Raw genomic sequence first — 24,290 nt, forward strand, 5'->3', positions numbered from 1 at the left:
TGAAGAGCGTCCTTATAAGGAAGGAATGCTCGCCTGCCCTGGTTAGGGATAGGCCATCACCCCAGAAGGCTGTTAAGTGCTGGCGGGCAGCTGTGGGGTTAGGCTAGGAAGCCATTTCCTGAACAGTCCCTTCAAGGCAGAGGCTAAGCTCCACAATGGATGACAAGTTTTAAGGGTCTTTTGCAGTACAGTGAAAAGTAATCTGACTTTGAATGACAGTTTGGAGGTGACACGTTTTTAATAATACTGGAAAACTAGTTCAAGTCCTTGAAAGAAAGAGGCATCACCTCACTCTGACTGGATGATAAAATACAGAGCAAAGAACAAATCACCTAAAAACAACTACAACTACAAACATTACTTAGAATAGTGAAGGGACAGTGGTCCTAGGTAAAGGCATTGTTTTTGAAAATGTGAATCATGGCATCCTAGAAGAGGCAAATTAATGTGACCATTCAAAGTATGGATCTTGTGGTCAAACAGACCCAGATCTGAATCTGTGTTGCTTTAGGGATCTGGGGCAATGGGTTTCTTCATCTGTGAAATGAATAGTTAATATTTCTTACTTCACAGGCTTGTTGTAAAAATTAAATGAGATTGGCATGTTAAGTACTTAGCCCAGAAGCTGGCACATTATAAGTACTCAGTAAATGATAACCGTTAGCATTATTGTTGTTACTTCTCATCATCATCCTAGTAGGCGAAAGAGCTAGATAAGTCTTCTAGTCCATCTTTCTGCTTCTAATTTGGATCACATTTAAATACTTACAGAAAACAAAATGAGTCCCTCTCCTATTTTTAAGGGTATTTAAGAAAAAGGAAAGTACATGATTTCCTATAGGAATTCTTTCTCACTCAGAAATGTTTTCTAGTTTTTCTAAAAAACCTCTCATGTTGCAACATAAGTCTATTTCTTCTTGGCTATATTTACTGAGGGTGGGGAACAACTTATCACCCTCTTTAGCAATATTGTAGATGCTGTACTTTAAGGAAATTATGCCTTGGCCCTTCTCTTCCTTTCTCACTCCTCAGGGACCCCACCCCAAATGCACAGCTAATGACTCTACTACTTTCACTTCTCTGAGAGCAAATAAAGAAAATAATGATCTTACTACAGTTGGGTTATAATTCACAGTATGAAAATTACTAATCCGAAACACTAGACAGTGATTCTCAGACTTGTTTTGTAATACATCAAGGAATTTCTCTGTACCAAGAAGAATAATGGCAAACCTGAGCAGTTGAGTCAAGGTAATGGATCACGTAGGGCAAAATCAGGTGATCTAAAGGAAGCTGAGTTAACGATAAGGAGTGACAAGAATCTGCGCAGAGAAAAGGCAGGTAGTTTCTAATAAAGAGCTTGATTTGTCAGAGGGTATGGTGAAACAATCATATATATTTATCTTCTCTTCCTCTTGAGATGGTATGAAAATGACAGAAACAGAATACAAAAAAAAAAAAAAGGAGGAAGGGCTCTATCGATGAACAATAAATTAGATCAATTTCTGGAAAACTGAGAGCTAATGGAGAAGTTTTTGCTGATGGAGAAGTGTTTAATGATGAAGCAACAAGGAAGAAGCTTCAGTTGAGAGAGAGAAAGAGCCGGAGGAGTGCGCATACATGTAAGTTTTGGGAGTAGGTCAGGGAATACGATCAAGGAGAAAAACAATTTGAAGAATCTAGGAGAGGCACAGGACACAGATATACCAGATACAACAAATAGTTGCATTGAGCTATGGGTTAAAAACAGAGGAATTAATTAAAATGTGTTTTCAACAAACTTACGGTTACCAACGGGGGAAGTGGGGGGGGATAAATTAGGAGTTTGGGCCTAACAGATACACACTATTATATATAAAAGAAACAACAAGGACCTACTGTATAGTACAGGGAACTATATTCAATACCTTGTAGTAACTTATAATGGAAAAGAATCACTTTGCTGTACACCTGAACCTAACACAACATTGTAAATCAACTATACTTCAATTTTTTAATTTTTTAAAATTAAAATGGAGTGTAACCTTTAAAACTGTATAAAAATAAAAGATGAAAATAATTTTTTTAAAAATTCAAAAGGATTCCTAGCTTTTTGTTAAAAAAAAAAAAAGACAGACAAACAATAACAAGCGTCATATACTGCCAGTGGGAATGTAAAATAGTTCAGCCACTTTGGAAAATGTTCTAAAATTGATTGTGGTAGTGATGGTTGCATAATTCTATGTATATTTTAAAACCATTAAATTGTACACTTTGAGTGACTTTTATGATATGTAAGTTTTATCTCAATAAAGCTGTTTAAACAAAAAGAAAATATAAATAAAGTGTGTTTTCAGAAAAGTTCACCTCTCCAGCTATTTTGAACAATTTGTGGAGTCCAATACAAGAGACCCAACATCAGTTAATAGGAGTTCCAGGCAGGAAGAACAGGAAAAAAAAAAAAATAGAAATAAGGACATTTACAAATAAATAAGAAAAATTTCTAGAGATGAAGGATATATGTCTCCATATTAAGGAAGTCCCCAATTGCCCAGTACAATGAATGAAAAAAGACCTATATCAGTAGAGGTAATTGTGCACATGAAGAATAAAGAAAAGATCCTAAAATCTTCCCTAAAAGCAAAATTGCTTTCCTACAAAGCAATTGTACTCAAAATAGCATACGGCTTCTCAATGACAATATGGGTTGCCTGAAAACAGTGGAAGAATATTTTTATAGTTCTAATGGAAAAGGATTTTTATAAAGTCAAAATAATGATAACATTTTATTGCTTTTCAGCTTTTAGATTCAACCCTATAGGCAACATATGGAAGACTAAATTTTGGTTACAGAATAGACCATAAATGTTATCAACTTTTACAATGTAAATGAAAAAGTACAGATGTTAGAAGTTAAGGAGGGGAAGGAGTTGGAGAAGAACTAAATGGAAGGATAGAGCCATTATTATCCTCATCTGACAAGACAGGCAATCAATAATAATGCCTATAGTTGATGAAATAAAAAATTAGGTGTGGTAATATTTCTTAAGTTACTAGGGAAGTGATGGGTAATATCACTGAATAAATATCTCATTTCTCATTTATTTTAGAGGAAGCAAATTTAGGTAATGTCTAAAATTGATAAATCAAGCATGATAGAAAAAGCATATTTAGAGATATGGAAGTAATCTCAGAAATGTATAATAAGTGGTTGACTCTTGAGGATGGGTGAACATAGAATAAATAAGGCGAGGAACTAGTACTCATATTACTTGAATAAAAATTATACATAGGTAGGTTGAATAATAGATTGAAAGACAACTAGACTGGACTCATTTTTTTTAAATAAAAGGCATAGTCAGGCAACATAGAGTTTGTAAGATTGACTGCAAAGAGAGGAAGTCATACAAACAAGGGTAATATCTTGACGGCAGCAGTTACCACAAGGATCTCGGCTCTCCTTTACAAATGTATTGAATTTACTCCGCCCATAACGCAAGATTTTCTGGATTTAAAGGACTGTTGACCAGATAATGTAAGCAATTACTCTTTTGAGGCAGGAAATTATCTACGTCAGTACAAGAACTTTTAGTATCCATGACAAAGTCAGGGCTACATCATCTAGTTGAATATTCAGACAATCAGAATGAAGCTGACTAGGTTGAGCAAGGAAAAAAAGTAAGTCAGATTGCTCCTCAAGTAAGGCTCCTTCAGGTCCCTCTCCAGAATTTAGGACCAGGACCTGAACATGGTGTTCCCAAAGACCTTAAAGTCTCTATACTAAAATGAATAGGTTCATTGAGTTTGTGTCTCAAATTAGAAGTTCAAAGGCTGTGAGTTTGGGGACTACCAGATTGGGAGTGTATGTCTATAGCATATAATGAATTTGCACAACAATAAGGACCTGGGTGTCAGACAGCCCTGACTGCAAAAACCGACTCCACCTATAACGAAAACCATGCACAGCACTTGACTTTCCTTACTTTGGTCTCTTTGTGGCATAGGAATACAGTGATCCCTCTGTATCTGCAGGGGATTGGTTCCAGGACCCCTGCAGATACCAAAATACGCAGATGCTCAAGTACCTTATATAAAATGGTGTAGTATTTGCATATAACCTATGCACATCCACCTGTATACCTTAAATCATCTCTATATTGCTTATAATACCTAATACAATGTAAATGCTATGTAAATGGTTGCCAGCATGGCAAATTCGGATTTGCTTTTTGAAACTTTCTGGAATTTTTTTCCAAATATTTTTCTTAATGTTTTATTTATTTTATCTATTTTTGGCTGTGCTGAGTCTTCGTTGCTGCGGGCGAGCTTTCTTCTAGTTGCAGCGAGCTGGGGCTGCTCTTTGTTGCGTTGCGCAGCCTTCTCATTGCAGTGGCTTCTCTTGTTGTGGAGCACGGGCTCTAGGCACGTGGGCTTCCGTAGTTGTGGCTCATGGGCTTAGTTGCCCCGCGGCATGTGGGATCTTCCCGGACCAGGGCTCAAACCCGTGGCCCCTGCATTGGCAGGCGGATTCTTAACCACTGTGCCACCAGGGAAGCCCTTTCCAAATACTTTTGATTCATGGTTGGTTGAACCATGGACGTGGATCCCTAGAAGACGAAGGGCTGGCTGCAAGTCTAACCACAAGATAAGATATTGTTTAGAAAGATATTCAATAAATGATAGCTATGGCTATTAGTCATAAAGGATACCATAAAATTCTGAAAAATGCTTTCAAATCAAAATACGTTTAACTTAAAATCACAATGAAGTACTACGTTAGACATACTAGGATGGCTATACTCGAAAAGACAGACAATAACAAGATTTGGCAAAGATGTGGAGAAATTAGACCCTTATACACTGTTGGCGAGAATGTAAAATGATGTAGACACTTTGGAAAACAGGTTGGCAGTTCCTTAAAAAGTTAAGGCTAGAGTTACCACGTGACCCAGTAATTCCACTCTAGGTATAACCCAAGAGAATTGAAAAGATATGTGCCCACAGAAACTTGCACATGAACGTTCATAGCAACGTAATAGCCTAATAGTGGAAACAACCTAAACGTCCATAAGCTGATAAATGGACAAATAAAATGTGGTATACGCATACAACAGATTATTATTTTTAGGCAATAGAAAGAAATGAAGTACTGATATATGTTAAAACATAGATGAATCTTAAAAACTTTGAGCTAAATTAAAGAAGCCAGATGCAAAAAGCTACATATTATATGATTCCATTTATATGAAATGTAAATAAATGTCAGGATAGGCAAATCCATAGAGACATAATCCATAGAGACATAGGCCATAGCGATTGCCAGGGCCTAGGGAGAGGGCAAAATGGGGAGTGACTGCTAATAGGTACAGGGTTTCTTTTCAGAGAGATAAAAATGTTCTGGAATTAGATGGGGGTGATGATTACACAACTCCGTGAATATATTAAAAACCACTGAATTGTACACTTTAAAATGGTGGATTGTTATCTCATAAATAAGCTAAAAAGGAAAAGACTCTAAAAAAAAGAATAGGTTTATATATCAATATATATATAATTGAATCACTTTGCTGTATACCTGAAACTAACATGTCACTGTAAATCAACTATAGTTCAATAAAAAATTTTTTAAAAGGGTGAATTGTATGATATGTGAATTATATCTCAATAAAACTGTTATAAATTTTATTAAATTTAAAACCAAAATGTTATATAATATTATGTATGCGATGTGTGATTTTTTAAAAAAATGTATAGAATAAAGAAGGAAAAAAGGATGAAGGGAGAGTTGCAAATTAACCATGTTGGTTGTTAATCTCTCCGAAAGGCTTAGAAACTATTATTCTAATCTGGATCATCAGAAGATTAGATTCGAAAAAGTGGCATAGAAAGGTTTCCAATGAAGTCAGAACTTACTTTTTTTTAATGAAACAAAAGCTAACTTAAAATTTTTTCATGTTTTATTTTGTCTTGTTTTTCTCCTTTTTATTTGAGTTTGAAGTTTAGAATGGCTCAGATTAAATATGATAGGTAAAAAAATTACCTTTAGGAAAATAAATTTATCAAATATTTTCTTCTTTTATATGAGTACCTGTGTATGATATGTAAAAAGTCAAGAAATAGGTGGGGGCAAGAACTATAGAATGGAGCCAGGAAAACAATGTTTTTCTTTGAAATAACGAGGATGATTTTAAAACACTGAATTTGGGACCTGGAAGGCAAACATATCGATTTGGCATTTGAATCCTTTCTCCTCCTAAGCCCATCACATTCTTTTCTCTATCTTCAGGCTAAGGCTGGGTAAAAGGTTCATCAGTTCCTGGGTATGATCCAAATTAGATTTGGATTTGTACCTTTGAGAACCTATGATCTAAGTGGTACTTGGCTTAGCTACAGTTCCCAGGACTTAATGCTTATCATTATAATGTTATGGTAACAAAACACTGGCAGATATAAAGGAGTGTCATTTATTCTAGTCATATTAAATATTTTAGAATAAATGATTCCTTTGTTAGAAAAGTTCTTTGAGGGCAAAGTTTACATAAATCAAAGGTATTATTGTTATAATTTCAAACAGTAAATATTCATCTACCCACAATGCTTTAAGTATTTGGAGAAGAAATGTAAAGCCCACCTAAGACTCCCTTGAGCTCTAAGGAGGGTCAAACTATGTTGCTTTAGATCCTCTTGCTTGTTCTCTGTTTTCTTCAGAAACTGAAGTTCAGAGGCACCACTGTAATGGCTGGACTAAATTTAAACTCCAGTTTTTTTACTCCAAGTTCATTACTTTTTCCTGACGTCTCCTAGTTTCCTCACATTATTTCAGCTTCTTCTTTGGGACTTCTTGAATTCACTCTAAGTAACATCTCCCTTGGCCAAAAAAAAAAAAAAATCATAATAAAATATGCTCTCTTAGGCAAAAAAGAAGGACGTATATTACTTCACATAACTTTAAAATGGGGGTTCCTATTGGTTAGGTGAAAAGAACAAACGCAACCATGTCAACTTTAAAGGGGAACAAATAAGTGATTAGATGGTGTATTTGGACTGCTGGACAGGAACAGACATGGGACTTTCTCTTGAGTGATTTATTTTAGTCTTTTATTTAAAGCAGCCCTTATTTTTAGGTTGTTTGATTAACAGCCAAATTAGAAGATCAGCAAATTTCTCAGCGGGCAATTTTAACCTTCCAGAATTGGAAATGCTCTTGCATTTTCACTACCACCTTTAAAAATGAAACCAACCCCTTTTCAGGACACTGGTCCCAAGACAGATCAACCTTAAGACCTCTAAATATATCAGAACCAATTCAACCATACTCTGGGGCGGGGGCGGAGGTGGGGAAAGCAGCATAGTGCCTGGCTCCAACGCATTCTCCCTGCTCTCTTAGGGTAGTTATTTTCTGTTTATCAAATTACTCAGCCAGCTGCCTCAGAACCTATCAAGCAGAATATTCCTTCTCCTCCAGTCACTGCTGGTTTTCATAAATCATACTGTGAGGCTAATGAAACTGGCTTGAAAAAAAAAAAAAAAGCAAACAGCCAATAGATTTAACAGTTCCTTGTACAACCATGAACTTTGGCTGACAAGACAAGCATTGAGCTCATAGAGAAATCAGCACTCAGATAGGACCCAAATATGGCCAGAAGAAAAGGGGAAGAAGCCCCATCAAAAGGAACTTGTTTACTTCCTAGTAACCTGAATGTGAAAACACATAGTAAGCGGTAAAGGCCTTGCTCGGCTAGACCACCATGAGTTCCCTGGAGCCCAAAGATAAGAATGATATATGGCCTCGCTTTCTGAGAGGTTGTAGTCGTTTCACTTCCCATCACCCATGCCCCCTTTTTTGAGAGAAGAATGTACGATGCACGTATATTTAGGATTCTCCTTACTTTCAGGAGGTGTGGATGTGGTCCCAGGGAACTACCTCTTCCACCAAATGCAGAGGTTGGGAATATAACCTTTTCTGAGCTGATCTGTGTTCTAGTTCCTGGTCACAATAATTGGTTCAGGCCAATCTGTGCCAACTACCCTAAATTCTGGGACCTCTCTTTGAGATTTCTTTGGGGGAGACTATCCCTTCTGTTGGACTAAGAGATGTGAGGGAACCTGGAGCTGTCAAGAGGACCCTTGTGGAGCCTGAGGATGGAATCAATGCAGCAGAGTAGAGCTCAGACAGACATGGAAACAGACAGAAGCTGAGTTCCCATATCATTGTTTGAACCTCAAATCCTGCCCTACCTAACGCCCCTGAATTTCTCAGTTACACAGACCGATAAATTCCCCTTCTCTGTTAAACCAGTTTAAGTTAGGTCCTTCATCACCAGCAACAGAAAGAGTCCAAACTGATATACATTTCATATACACAAATGTCCTTGTGTAAACTATAACACATAAATGCATTCATAATTTCAGCCATTTCTATTGGGAGATAATTTGCAGAATCTGTTGAAATAGACATTATTGGATATATACCTAGGACAAATGGAAGCAATTATGTACTTTGTAAAATACCAAACTATGCAACATTACTTTGTTGCACCAGAGCATTATTACAATCAGAACTCCTGCACAGCATATCATTGACCACCCACTGGGACCACAAGTGAATCTGACCAATCTGAGGTCAGCAATGCTCAGACTGTCACATGCAGAGAGTTGTTTATTTATGTAAGCAATCAAAATCCAGTAATTAAACTGAGTAGTACATGATGTTTCACTTTATAAGCAATGTAAATCAATTTAGAAGTGAATTGCCAATGACTAGAGACTAATAACAAAATAATAAGGTTATACAAAAAAGTTTGAGTGGAAAAAGACCAGAACATTTGATTTTGGTCATGAAAAAAGTCAGAGTCTTCTATGGATTCATTTATGACTTTCTGTCTTAAGTCCTGAATGCTCTGAAGATACCACTAATGGAAGGTAAGGAAAAGGAATATTTATTTCTAAATGTCTGTTGTCAGTCAGGAAGCTTTCTGTAGCACAAACACAATTTAAACTGGCTTAGAGAATAAGGGAATCTATTGACTCACATAACCAGAAATACTAGAGAGCAAACTTTAGGGTCAGTTTGAGCAAACGGTTTGTAATACCACCAGGGCCATTGCTTCCCATTTTTTGGCAATTCCCTTGACTGTGCCATCCTTCTTTTATCGAGTTTTTAGTTAGGCTGGCTTTCCTTACGGTAGCAAAGTGACTACCAGCAGCTCCCAGGACCAAATGCTTTCTCATTTACCCTGGAGGCAAAAGGGGCTTCCCTTCTTTCCCAGCATAAAACCAAATTATTGTGCTTCACACTGGGATTTTCCCACTGCTGAAAAAAATTACGGTGGCCAGATAAGTTATCACTACAGTAATTTCAGACCTGGAAAATGAGCCTGTACCTGAACCAGTAACATAGACAGGGCTAGACTAATGAGGACCCAACTTCAGAGCTAGGAAGAAGTTGAACCCACCAAGCCACATGATTTCTACCCAAAGCAACAGGGTGAAATGGATATTATGGAGGCAACAATTACGTTTTTTACTACCATGTGCCAGACTGAAGCTAACCAACAGGATGGGCTATCTGGGCAGTTGCATAGGGTGCCAACCTACTTGAAGCCCTCACAGGAAATGTACCTAGATGGAGAAGGTTGTTCAGGGCCTTCGCATGTGAGGGTCATTAAGCCTCACATAATGCCAGGATAATTTTCCCATAGGAAAACATGGAAACTAGGGAGAGATGAATTCTCACAACATATCCATCTACTACAATTGTTGCCTAACTTTGCCTTTTTTTTCCCTTCAGGTTATCTCTAATATTTCATAGCATGCTTTCTCCTAAAGTAACAGCACAGTGTGTTAGGGTGTTTGGCCTTATATTAGCACGTCTAACTTCTATTCCAAAGATATTGATTTTCAGGCTCACTTTTTCAGCACTATTATTTGGACCACATTCAAATGAATGCTTAGAAGTCATAACTATCAGATACTAAAAATACTTTAAATCATAATAATGGTGAATGTTAAAATAGAGGCAAAATAGTTACAGTTACCAAGTATTTGGAGCAGACACTTACGGTGTCCCTGGTCACCCCTCCTAAGCCCACTTCTGATCTCCAATGGCAATCGACAGTCTCACCTCAAATACCACCACGTCTTTCCATTTTATATCTCAGGGCCTTCTTTGAAATCTTACACTGAAGCACCTACTTGGCCCATAGCCAAGCAAAGCCAGGAAATGTAAGAGTTACTCAATAAATATTTGTTGAAGGAGTAAATGTTGAATGAGTATAATAGATTGCTATTAAACTGCCTTGTCAGTAGACAAACTGCAAGGCTCTTGCCGTGCCACGAGGGGCATACATGTTTAGAACCTGAACTACATGGGACATAACAGTAGAACGTTCTGCAGTGATGGAAAGTTTCTACATCAGTGCTGTCCGATACAATAGCTACTACCCACATGAAGTTGTCGAGCACTTGAAAAGTGGCTAGTGTGAGTAAATAGCTAAATTTTAAATTTTAATTTAATCTTATTTTATTGAGGTAAAATTAACATATAACATTACAGTAGTTTCAGGTGTACAACATAATGTTTCACTCTTTGTATACATTGCAAAGTGATCACCACAATAAGTCTAGTTACTATCCATCACCATATATAGCTATAAAAAATGTTTTTCTTGTGATGAGGGCTTTTAAGATTTACTCTTTTAGCAGCTTTCAACTATGCAATACAGCATTATTAACTTTAGTTATTTAATTTAATTTAAATGAATTTGCCTTTAAATTTAAATAGCTGTATGTGTCCAATAGCTACCCTATTGGAAAGCACAGGACAGGAAATGCCACGTATAGCCACAAAAGTCCTCTTACTCCTTGCCACACTCAGCTGAGGAAGTATTTATTTAGTAACGGTTCATGGATGCACAAAATTATTAGTCACTTTGGGAAACCCACGTGGCTTGAGTCAGCTCCATGCCAGGCACTGTACAAGGTTTTACGTTTACTTGACTCAAAGTCAAAATCCAGCAAAAATAGGCAGGTGGAACCAAGAAGCTTGTGTGGTTACCTTGGCTTGTGCTTATGATGAGTTTTGAGCACAGACCTTCAGTGCTGGAATTCTTTGTGTTGGCTTAGACAGGTAGAGGAGGATGTGACTGAGAAACGAATGTGGCAGTTTAAATCCAGCCCTTTCAAATGCATTTACATTTAAATAAGAAAACAGTGTTGCTTTAAAACAACCATTCATGTCTAAGAAAACATCTCTGAATCCTTTATTATTAGAAAAATTCCTTTTTCCTAAGAAGAAAAAGGAATCTATATTTTGTGTAGGTATCAGTGTTCAGGTTGCAAAGACCGAACCTCTGGTTTCAAAGAAGTTTCTCAACTTGGCAAGCCCTGTTTCCCATCACTAGTAATAAAAAATACTTTGTATGCATACACCTTGCTCTGTGTGGTTAACAGAGGTCACAGTGGGCAGCAGATGCTCAGGGGTTCTATTCTCAGATCTCTCACTGCCTCAGTCTCCGACCTCAGAAAAGCTGATGTAGATTTAGGCTAAGGGCTCCAGGGTGCACATCAGAATGTTCACTCAAAACTCTAATAGCAGCACTTTTGATTCTGATTTGATGAAACAGGGCAGGGTACAGCCACCTACCATCCTGACCCATCCCCTAGGCTTTCTAGGGACCACTTTCTGACATCACTACCCAAGAGATTCACCTTTTCCTCTTTTCTTCTCCTCTGCATCCCTTTCTCTCCCCACCCTAATTTCCCACAATGGTTGCTTATTACACACCCACTCAGCCAACCAGTTAATAGCAAGGATGACTGTGGTATAATTTCAGATCTTGGGGACACAAATTAAAGAAATTCAAGCAGGTAAGTCTCAAATACACAGTCTCATTACTTAAACCTGCTTGAAGCAGCTGAGCACCTTGGTGATATTCTTTGTTTGAACCAGAGGACACAATCTCTGCACAAAAGCAATTATCCCCAAAGCATGAGGATACCTTATGCTCCAGACCCAAATTCTCAGTTTCATTGCATTTCCTAGAGCACCCCCTGACCTAGATGCCAATTTGCATCTCTTTATCAAGGTTTCCCTTTCTGGGCCATCTTCTGGATTAAATCTGCTGTAGGTTCCAAGGTTCCAGGTTTAGTAGTGGCACTTTGAGGATTCAGGAGAGTCTGTCATCCTTATGCAGTTCAAGAACCATGGAGAAGAGGGCAACATGAAACTTCAAGCCAATATCCAAGGGGACGCTTTTAAAATTTAGACTTTTACGATGATGACTTTTACTCTGAGTGACCTGAGTGGCTACTGTAGGGTTTTGAGCAGAGGAATGGTAAAGGAGACTGAACTTTCCCAGGCTTCTGCTGGATTTGGATCTCCAAATGTTACTCATCCCTGTATTTCCCACTGCTATGTTCTGCCAGTCTGGTGGGAAACCTTATTCTTGCTCTGCCTGCTGGGTTCGCTTCCTCTCCCTCACTATTTACAACAAGCTCTGTCCGTCCAGCTCTGCTCCCAGACTTTTTCTTAGCCAGGTGGGCTCTCTACCTGCTGACCCCAGTTTCTCTTTTATTGGCTCCTCCGTGGCAGCCAACAGAGCCAGGCCGGCTCCTTACTAACATCAACAATGTAATAGTTTATCATCTGAAAGCAGTATTGCATTCTGTATGTGTTTGACTTCACATAGAGGTTTCACTTTTTTCTCAGAGATGCCCCAGATCAGGGTGACCCACATCTGTGAGCGGTCCCTCTCCCACACTGGTACCTTGACTCTGCTCAGCTTGTCACCCCGCTTCTCACCTTTACAGTCTGCTTCACAAGGACATGCCCACACTTTACCGTATGTGAATCACTGCCTTTTGGTTATCAATTAGAAACATTTAGCTCGAGGCTGGGCATACACACACCTGGCGGCAGAGGTGAAGACCTCGAGTCCCTTGTGTACTCCAAGGGTGGCCCTCCTCGAGTCAGCAGATCAGCATCACCTGGGAGCATGTTAAAAATGCAGCAGCTCAGACTTCGCCCCAGACCTAGTAAATCAAAATCAGCATGTTTAGCAAGATCCCTAGGTGATTTGCAAGCACATTAAAGGTTGAGAAGCCACGCAACTAGTAGAGGCGACTGGGGAAAAACTGAGTGCCCTCCTGAAACTTGTTTTTCATCTTGGTCACTTTGGCGTTCTCATTCTGAGTGTTTCATCCCAAAGGCTGAGGGATTTGAATGCATCACGCAGGTTTCGTGCAGTAAAACGGTGAAATGCCCCATAGGGAAACATTTTCTTGGGGTTGGCTGTCATGTTGTTTTTCTTGGAGTATCCAGAAGTAAAAGTTCAAAGAACCACACCCGGATAAGCCATGTGGCTGACAGGGTCTTGGTGCTCTGGCCTGGTGTGCTGGAGGAGGGAGAGCCAAGTTCAGGACATTGGTCCACCAGAGACTTCCCAGCCCCACATAGTATCAATCAGCGAGAGCTCTCCCAGAGATCTCCGTCTCAATGCTAAGACCCAGCTCCACCTAACAGCCAGCAAGCTCCACTGCTGGATGCCCCATGCCAAACAACTAAGAAGACAGGAACACAACCCCACCCATTAGCATAGAGGCTGCCTAAAATCATACTAAGTTCATAGACACCCCAAAACACACCACTGGACACAGCCCTGCCCACCAGAAAGAAAAGATCCAACCCCACCCACTAGAACACAGGCACCAGTCCCCTCCACCAGGAAGCCTACACAAGCCACTGAATCAACCTCACCCACTGGTGGCAGACACCAAAACAATGGGAACTATGAATGTGCAGCCTGCGAAAAGGAGACCCCAAACACTGCAAGTCAAGCAAAATGAGAAGACAGAGAAATACGCAGCAGATGAAGGAGCAAGGTAAAAACCCACCAGAACAAACAAATGAAGAGGAAATAGGCAGTCTACCTGAAAAAGAATTCAGAGTAATGATAGTAAAGATGATTCAAAATCTTGGAAACAGAAAGGAGAAAATACCAGAAACAGTGATGAACAACACAATAAATGAAATTAAAAATTCTCTCGAGAGAAGGAATAGCAGAATAACTAAGGCAGAAGAACAGATAAGTGACCTGGAAGATAAAATAGTGGAAATAACTACCACAGAGCAGAATACAGAAAAAAGAATGAAAAGAATTGAGGACAGTTTCAGGGACCTCTGGGACAACATTAAATGCACCAACATTCGAATTATAGGGGTCCCAGAAAAAGAAGAGAAAAAGTAAGGGTCTGAGAAAATATTTGAAGAGATTATAGTTGAAAAGTTCCCTAACATGGGAAAGGAAATAGTCAATCATGTCCAGGAAGCACACAGAGTCCCATACAGGATAAATCCAAGAAAAAACACACCAAGACACATATTAATCAAACTATCAAAAATTAAATACAAAGAAAAAACATTAAAAGCAGCAAGGGAAAAGCAACAAATAACATACAAGGGAATCCCCATGAGGTTAAGAGCTGATCTTTCAGCAGAAACTCTGCAAGCCAGAAGGGAGTAGCAGGACATATTTAAAGCCATGAAAGGGAAAAACCTACAACCAAGATTACTCTACCCAGCAAGGATCTCATTCAGATTTCATGGAGAAATTAAAACCTTTACAGAAAAGCAAAAGTTAAGAGAGTTCAGCACCACCAAACCAGGTTTACAACAAATGCTAAAGGAACTTCTCTAGGCAGGAAACACAAGAGAAGGAAAAGACCTACAAAAACAAACCCAAAACAATTAAGAAAATGGTAACAGGAATGTACATATCGATAATTACCTTAAATGTAAATGGATTAAATACTCCCACCAAAAGACATAGACTGGTGGAATGGATACAAAAACAAGACCCATATATATGCTGTCTACAAGAGACCCACTTCAGACCTAGGGACACGTAGAGACTGAAAGTGAGGAGATGGAAAAAGATATTCCATGCAAATGGAACTCAAAAGAAAGCTGGAGTAGCAATTCTCATATCAGACAAAATAGACTTTAAAATAAAGACTATTACAAGAGACAAAGAAGGACACTACATAAGGACCAAGGGGTCAATCCAAGAAGATATAACAATTGTAAATATTTATGCACCTAACATAGGAGCACCTCAATACATAAGGCAAATACTAACAGCCATAAAAGGGGAAATTGACAGTAACACAGTAATAGTAGGCAACTTTAACACCCCACTTTCACCATTGGACACATCATCCAAAATGAAAACAAATAAGGAAACACAAGCTTTAAATGACACATTAAACAAGATGGACTTAATTGATATTTATAGGACATTCGATCCAAAAACAACAGAATACACTTTCTTCTCAAGTGCTCATGGAACATTCTCCAGGATAGATCATAACTTGGACCACAAATCAAGCCCTGGCAAATTTAAGAAAACTGAAACCATTTCTGACCACAGCGCTATGAGACTAGATATCAATTACAGAAAAAAAATTTGTAAAAAATACAAACACATGGAGGCTAAATAATATGCTACAAATAACCAAGAGATCACTGAAGAAATCAAAGAGGAAATCAAAGAATACCTACAAACAAATGACAATGAAAACACGACGACCTAAAACCTATGGGATGCAGCAAAAGCAGTTCTAAGAGGGAAGTTTATAGCAATACAAGCCTACCTTAAGAAACAAGAAACACCTCAAATAAACAACCTAACCTTATACCTAAAGCAATTAGAGAAAGAGGAACAAAAAACCCCCACAGTTAGCAGAAGGAAAGAAATCATAAAGATCAGATCAGAAAGAAATGAAGGAAACGATAGCAAAGATCAATAAAACTAAAAGCTGGTTCTTTGAGAAGATAAACAAAATTGATAAACCATTATCCAGACTCAACAAGAAAAAAAGGGAGAAGACTCCAATCAACAGAATTCGAAATGAAAAAGGAAAAGTAACAACTGACAATGCAGAAATACAAAGGATCATGAGAGATTAGTACAAGCAACAATATGCCAAAAAACTGGACAACCTGGAAGAAATGGACAAATTCTTAGACAAGCACAACCTTCTGAGATTGAACCAGGAAGAAATAGAAAATATAAACAGACCAATCACAAGGACTGAAATTGAAACTGTGATTTAAAATCTTCCAACAAACAAAAGCCCAGGACCAGATTGCTTCACAGGCAAATGCTATCAAACTTTTAGAGAAGAGCTAACACCTATCCTTCTCAAACTCTTCCAAAATATAGTAGAGGGAGGAACACTCCCAAACTCATTCTACAAGGCCTCCATCACCCTGATACCAAAATCAGACAAAGATGTCACAAAGAAAGAAAACTACAGGCCAATATCACTGATGAACATAGAGGTAAATATCCTCAGCAAAATACTAGCAAACAGAATCCAACAGCACATTAAAAGGATCATACACCATGATCAAGTGGGGTTTATCCCAGGAATGCAACGATTCTTCAATATACGCAAATTAATCAATGTGATACACCATATTAACAAATTGAAGGAGAAAAACCATATGGTCATCTCAATAGATGCAGAAAAAACTTTTGACAAAATTCAACACCGGTTTATGATAAAAACTCTCCAGAAAGTAGGCATAGAGGGAATCTACCTCAACATAATAAAGGCCATATATGACAAACCCATAGCCAACATTGTTTGCAATGGTGAAAAACTGAAAACATTTCCTCTAAGATCAGGAACAAGACAAGGTTGCCCACTCTCACCACTATTATTCTACATAGTTTTGGAAGTGTTAGCCACAGCAATCAGAGAAGAAAAAGAAATAAAAGGAATCCAAATCGGAAAAGAAGTAAAGCTGTCATTGTTTGCAGATGACATGATACTATACATACAGAATCCTAAAGATGCTACTAGAAAACTACTAGAGCTAATCAATGAATTTGGCAAAGTAGCAGGATACAAAATTAATGCACAGAAATCTCTTGCATTCCTATACACTAATGATGAAAAATCTGAAAGAGAAATTAATGAAACACTCCCATTTACCACAGCAACAAAAAGAATAAAATACCTAGGAATAAACCCACCTAAGGAGACAAAAGACCTGTATGCAGAAAACTATAAGACACTGATGAAAGAAAGTAAAGATGATACAAATAGATGGAGAGATATACCATGTTCTTGGATTGGAAGAATCAACATTGTGAAAATGACTATACTACCCAAAGCAATCTACAGATTCAATGCAATCCCTATCAAACTACCACTGGCATTGTTCACAGAAGTAGACCAAAAAATTTCACAATTTGTATGGAAACACAAAAGACCCCGAATAGCCAAAGCAATATTGAGAAAGAAAAATGGAGCTGGAGGAATCAGGCTCCCTGACTTCAGACTATACTACAAAGCTACAGTAATCAAGACAGTATGGTACTGGCACAAAACCAGAATATAGATCAATGGAACAGGATAGAAAGCCCAGAGATAAACCCATGCACATATGGTCCCCTTATCTTTGATAAAGGAGGCAAGAATATACAATGGAGAAAAGACAGCCTCTTCACATTAATCATTAGAGAAATGCAAATCAAAACTACAATGAGATATCATCTCACACCGGTCAGAATGGCCATCATCAAAAAATCTATAAATAATAAATGCTGGAGAGGGTGTGGAGAAAAGGGAACACTCTTGCACTGGTGGTGGGAATGCAAATTGATACAGCCACTATGGAGAACAGTATGGAGGTTCCTTAAAAAACTAAAAATAGAACTACCATACGACCCAGCAATCCCACTACTGGGCATATACCCTGAGAAAACCATAATTCAAAAAGAGTCATGTACCAAAATGTTCATTGCAGCTCTATTTACAATAGCCAGGACATGGAAGCAACCTAAGTGTCCATCATCGGATGAATGGATAAAGAAGATGTGGCACACATATACAATGGAATAGTACTCAGCCATAAAAAGAAATGAAATGGAGGTATTTGTAGTGAGGTGGATGGAGTTAGAGTTTGTCATACAGAGTGAAGTAAGTCAGAAAGAGAAAAACAAATACAGTATGCTAACACATATATATGGAATCTAAGGGAAAAAAAAAGGTCATGAAGAACCTAGTGGCAAGATGGGAATAAAGACACAGACCTACTAGAGAATGGACTTGAGGATATGGGGAGGGGGAGGGGTGAGATGTGACAGGGTGAGAGAGTGGCATGGACATATATACACTACCAAATGTAAAATAGATAGCTAGTGGGAAGCAGCCGCATAGCACAGGGAGATCAGCTCGGTGCTTTGTGACCACATACAGGGGTGGGATAGGGAAGGTGCAAGGGAGGGAGATGCAAGAGGGAAGAGACATGGGAACATATGTATATGTATAACCGATTCACTTTGTTATAAAGCAGAAACTAACACACCATTGTAAAGCAATTATACTCCAATAAAGATGTTTTAAATAAATAAATAAATAAATAAAGTATATAATTAAAAAAAAAAAAAAGACAGCCTCTTCAGTAAGTGGTGCTGGGAAAACTGGACAACTCCATGTAAAAGAATGACATTAGAACACTCCCTAACACCATATACAAAAATAAACTCAAAATGGATTGAAGACCTAAATGTAAGGCCAGACACTATCAAACTCTTATAGGAAAACATAGGCAGAACACTCTATGACATAAAGCACAGCAAGCTCCTTTTTGACCCACCTCCTAGAGAAATGGAAATAAAAACAAAAATAAACAAATGGGACCTAATGAAACTTAAAAGCTTTTGCACAGCAAAGGAAACCATAAACAAGACGAAAAGACAACCCTCAGAATGGGAGAAAATATTTGCAAGAGAAGCAACTGACAAAGGATTAATCTCCAAAATATGCAAGCAGCTCATGCAGTTCAATATCAAAAAAACAAACACCCCAATCCAAAAATGGGCAGAAGACCTAAATAGACATTTCTCCAAAGAAGATGTATGGATTGCCAACAAACACATGAAAGGATGCTCAACATCACTAATCATTAGAGAAATGCAAATCAAAACTACAATGAGGTATCACCTCACACCAGTCAGAATGGCCATCATCAAAAATTCTACAAACAATAAATGCTGGAGAGGGTGTGGAGAAAAGGGAACCCTCTTGCACTGGTGGTGGGAATGCAAATTGATACAGCCACTATGGAGAACAGTATGGAGGTTCCTTAAAAAACTAAAAATAGAACTACCATACAACCCAGCAATCCCACTACTGGGCATATACCCTGAGAAAACCATAATTCAAAAAGAGTCATGCACCACAATGTTCATTGCAGCTCTATTTACAATAGCCAGGACTTGGAAGCAACCTAATTGTCCATCGACAGATGAATGGATAAAGAAGATGTGGCACATGTATACAATGGAATATTACTCGGCCATAAAAAGAAACGAAATTGAGTTATTTGTAGTGAGGTGGACGGACATAGAGTCTGTCATACAGAGTGAAGTAAGTCAGAAAGAGAAGAACAAATACCGTATGCTAACAAATATATATGGAAACTAAAAAAAAAAAAAAAGGTTCTGACGAACCTAGGGGCAGGACAGGAATAAAGACACAGACGTAGAGAATGGACTTGAGGACAGGGGGAGGGGGAAGGGCAAGCTGGGACGAAGTGAGAGTGTCATGGACATACAGACACTACCAAATGTAAAATAGATAGCTAGTGGAAAGCAGCCGTATAGCACAGGGAGATCAGCTTGGTGCTTTGTGACCACCTAGAGGGGTGGGTTAGGGAGGGTGGGAGTGAGACGCAAGAGGCAGGGGATACGGGGATATATGTATACATACAGCTGATTCACTTTGTTATACAGCAGAAACTAACACAACATTGTAAAGTAATTATACTCCAATAAAAATATTTTTTAAAAATTAACTCTTTTTGAGAAAATTGTAGAAAACCTGGAAAATACAGATAGGCTTAAATGGGAAAAATACTTGCAAACATCTATAATCCCACTAAACAAGTATAAATACATTTTCCAAAATGTTATATATATATAGTTTGTTTTACAAAATTGCAATATGTTATGTATATCAATATTTGTATTCTGTTTTGTTCCCTTCAAGTTATATAATAAGCATTTCCTCATCCATTTAAAGAAATAATTTTTAGTGGCTGCATTGGATTCCACTCTGTGATTGTATCATTATTTAGTCAATTTCCTACTTAAGCATTCTGATTGTTTCCAAGCTTTTGATGTTATAAACATGCTAAAAGAAGTGATCTATATATAAATATCTGAATGGTTCGCTGACTACTTCATTCTATTACATCACTGAGTCACGGGCTAAAAGAATATTTAAGGCAGGCTGAGACTCTCTAAATGAAGACTCCAAATTCAAATGGGAGTGAACAGAGTCACAGAGCATTGTCCAGTCCCCTCAGAATCCCTTGACCTTGGGCAGGAAGTGAAGTTTGGGGGGCATTCTAGGAACCCCTAGGTAAGTAAAGCTTTTAATTATTTAAACTGATTTCTGAAGACCTGCACCTGCTAGAGCATATTAATCAATGTTGATGAAGTAGTTTCAGCTCTCAGGGATAGCAGATGGATAAACACACCTCTCTTCACACGATTGCTGGCTTCAAGTTCTCCTTTAAAGTGAGCAATGGGCATCAGGCAAAACGGTAATCGTCTCTGAACCCCCCTCTCTCAGCCCACAAAGTGAGACACCAATTCACCTTTGTTCTGATTCCTAATTAAATTCTGAGGTTATACTAATTCTGAAGAGCAAGCTATTCAATGGCAATGAGAAACCTGTAAAGCATTAATACTATATAGATCCAGGGATGGGTGCAAACAGCAAACTGCTCAAGTACTTGCCACATCAGCAAAACAAGGAGAGTAGGATTTTATGCAGACACATCAAATCAGAGAACCAGAGAAAAACCAGTGATTTTTCTCCCTTGAATTTTGTATGACAATCATCTTCTGAGTGATTACCACCATATATTGATTCTCAAAATATATACGCTGCAATGTAAGTCAGACTATTTACCTGTTTCAGATAAGGCAATGCATACAAACAGATTATTTCATTTGTCCCACATCATCTATCTGACCTAGATTCATTTCCTTCAACTTTTATATCGATACCTCCTATGAGTCTTGTTGGGAGATTTGCAAGGCTGATTAACACAGGATCTCTGACTTGAGGAAGGCAAAGTCTAGTCATGAAAGCAAAAGTTCTGATAATGCGTCCAAGCGTACTTAGGGAAAAATAGAAGCAGCAATATATTGAGAAGGAAGTAAGTTAAACAAAGCCTTGGCATCAACATTTGTGGGTAGGCAAAAACTACAAATGCACCAGGAATATGATACCTGAAACAATAAATAAATAAATGTGGATCTAACACACAAATTCAGTCTCACTATTGTACCCTGGAAATCAGATGCATTTACACCCAAATCAAAGTCTGTAAAAATAACTATTTTTTGGATCCTTTTTCAATGTAATAATTACTCTTCATAAAAGCTCGCAGTAAACATCAATTTCCATGTAATTAAAATCAGTGCCTTTGTTCATGTAACAGGATAATGCCATCATATAACATGCTGATCCAAGAAGGACAGATTGAAATGGGCAGATCTGTATATACAAATGCCTTAGGGAAACAGTCAACTCTAGCTAATTCAATGATAGACTAGAGTTTATGTGTTATCTAGACACTTTTTTTTTCCTCTTCCCTGTTCTCTCCCTCAGGATGCTTGACCTTTCCCATTTGCTATTTACTACTTTCAACTGGGCTTGTAGAGCGGCAGAAAGGTGAGGTCAAACATCAGTGTTGCAACTCCATAGAAGTTCTAATGAAAGGGTTTGATAGAAGATAATACTGAAGTATACACAATAGTATTAAATAAAGTTTAGAAATTACCAGAGAATTTTAATTATCTTTGACACTTCCAGGCCTTTTTACCTGTAGAATGGAAAATAAGCTATTGCTGTCACAAAATATGAATAAGCTTGAGTTTTCCAAATTTTTTAAGTGTCTAATCACTATTCAAATGTAAGTTGCTTGTCATATTTTTAGAGGGATCCACAAGTCCAGGGCCCATGCTAAGCTTTAAAACATTGAGTGACTCCTTGTCACTTGGTTCAGACTGAGGCCTCCTGGCCCGCTGCTCTGTGGCTGGTCCTGTCCTCAGTAAGATGCTCATGAATTCTGTGGCCAACAGAGCAAATTGCTGGGAACTTCTTGCCAGGTGTTCTTTCCTTAGTGGAACAACAAAGATTTCCCATGAATAACTGTCCCTGTGTATACTATAAAATATACCATATGTACAGCTCTGTGTAAGAATCCAGCATGGCTCCGGGCATGGTGAGATGCTCAAAATGCCTTTTCCAAACCTGAAAGATGCTCAAAAATACCTTCTCTTAAATTATTTCATGTCATCACACTCATAGGAAGCATTCACATTTTTATTGCATGCTCAAGTAAACTGGAGGGGATTTGAGGACACCTGTACGGGGCTTGATAGAAAAAGTAATTATGTTTTCTTTATATTAAAGAATTACAAAAATAAAATATAAAGTAATTAAAGAACATATTAAATACTGCATTTGTATAAAATTTTCCAAATAAAATATTTTCAAATTAAAAAAATAAAATTGAGTGAATGTCACTGTCATGGAACATTTTCACGCAATAATGGTCTCCCGGCTGCTGGATAACTGCTGAAGCAAATCCACTGATGAGAAATAAATGGGGAAGCAAAGCAGTGTGTACTTCCAGGGCTATAAATACTGGCCCTTTCAAGGCACTCAATCATTCTGACTTTGTTTCTATGTATCAGGAAGTGAGTGATAAAGAATGAATCCTGTTAGGTCAATAGATGCTGGCGGGATCCACAGATGCTTTTGCATCATACTCTTACCTGATGACTGCTGTCAAGAAGGCTGGCTTATAAAGCAGAACCACGGCGAGAGCAGCACCCCTGCCAGTGAGAAGGCAGTTTGCTCTGGCTGGATCATCTATTTTATATTATACATCAATTTTTATTCATCTTCATTTCTGATGTCATCTCTGGTTGAAGAAACAAGGCTCAGCAATTTGGGATCGCCTAGCCATCTGAATCAACTGTCACAATACAGGTATGAGAGTTTCATATATATAAGCTGACACTTTACTTCTTCAAGGGAATGATTCTTATTGTGCTTAATCAAAGAGTGAGTTACTGTGTCTCACGCATTCATTGCTAGAACTTAATGTACTATGACTCAAAGGTTCATCTCTACCCCATGGAGCCATTCACTTCATGTTAGTTGGAGGTCCACCCAAGAAAACTAAATTCCTGCCTCAGCATTGTCGTGCAAAGTAAATCTGGAGTGTATGCCTACAGTTCCCACTTCATTCACTTTGTAATCTTAGAAAGGAAAGGAACACATTTCCTTTCCCCCCACATTGTCAAACTCAGACTTCATAACAGACCTACAGCATTGTCATATAATTCCAATATCTCAAACACACAAACAAAAAAGCACTCCCAAAATCTTGGGGGTTGGGGAGAGAAAGACTTCAAAAGAAGTCCTTGAAGAAAATTTTTATGTTTTGCTCACTCACCAGCTGTTCCCATTTCCTTTTTCCCTTGCTGCCTTCTACTACATAGCCACTACTTCTTCAGCCTCGCTTGAAGCTGAGTGTGGCCATGCGACACAATGCTGGCCAGTGAGAACCAAATGGAAGTGTGAACCATTAACATGTTTAATTATCTTCAATGAAAGAAAGAAAGGAAGAAAGAGAGAGAGAATGGAAGAAAATAGAAAAAAAAAAAATTCTTCCCTTCATCCTGTGTCTCTTTATATATATCTTCCTCTTCTCTCCGTCAATATTCTGGAAAGAGTAGACATCCTCCCAGACTAGACTTACCCAGCATTCATCTCCTCCTGCCTCAGCTTCCAGTTTGGGATCCACTCCTTTCCTGAGAGTCCTGTGCTTGTGGGAAGTTGACCCTATTCCCAGACGTGGACTCAGCCTCCTTGCTAAAGTAACTGGTTCAGATAAACTGGTTTAGGCAAATTTGAAATTTTCCTGGCCATGGGGATTAGGTCATGAATTGGCCGAAATAACTTGGTTTTCTTTCTCTTCTAGGAAAGCCTCCAAAAGGTCACCCACACTTTCTCTTTCTGGATCTTGTGTTTTTCTGAGGAGAGGCCTGAAACTGCTGCAGTCATTTTGTCACCAGAAAGAAAACCAGACCTGAAATAATCTGACACTATGGAAAGCAGAAATACAAGACGATAATAAACTTGATTTTAAACAAATTTCCATGTACTTTACTAACCTTGCTGCACCCCACAGCTTGTAGGATCTTAGT

General features: G+C 38.2%; 1 protein-coding gene across 7 annotated transcripts in view; it reads right to left on the reverse strand.

Annotated features, from left to right (window-relative positions):
• Window positions 1-24,290, reverse strand: part of MRPL1 (mitochondrial ribosomal protein L1) — a 220,372-nt gene that overhangs the window by 90,943 nt on the left and 105,139 nt on the right. For 2 of the 7 annotated variants that reach the window (XM_082463887.1, XM_082463882.1), the window contains one exon: window positions 12,889-13,011. The exons of 3 other annotated variants lie outside the window; for them this stretch is intronic. In XM_082463887.1, the coding sequence (XP_082320013.1) occupies window positions 12,889-13,011 (123 nt within the window). Of the gene's footprint in view, window positions 1-880; window positions 6,847-6,866; window positions 11,124-12,888; window positions 13,012-24,290 lie in introns of those variants that run through there. 2 more of the 7 variants (XM_082463888.1, XM_082463884.1) reach the window with 2 other exon arrangements.

This window comes from Balaenoptera physalus, assembly GCF_965194825.1.
Source record: "Balaenoptera physalus genome assembly, chromosome: 5".
In the NCBI taxonomy this organism is placed as follows: domain Eukaryota; kingdom Metazoa; phylum Chordata; class Mammalia; order Artiodactyla; family Balaenopteridae; genus Balaenoptera; species Balaenoptera physalus.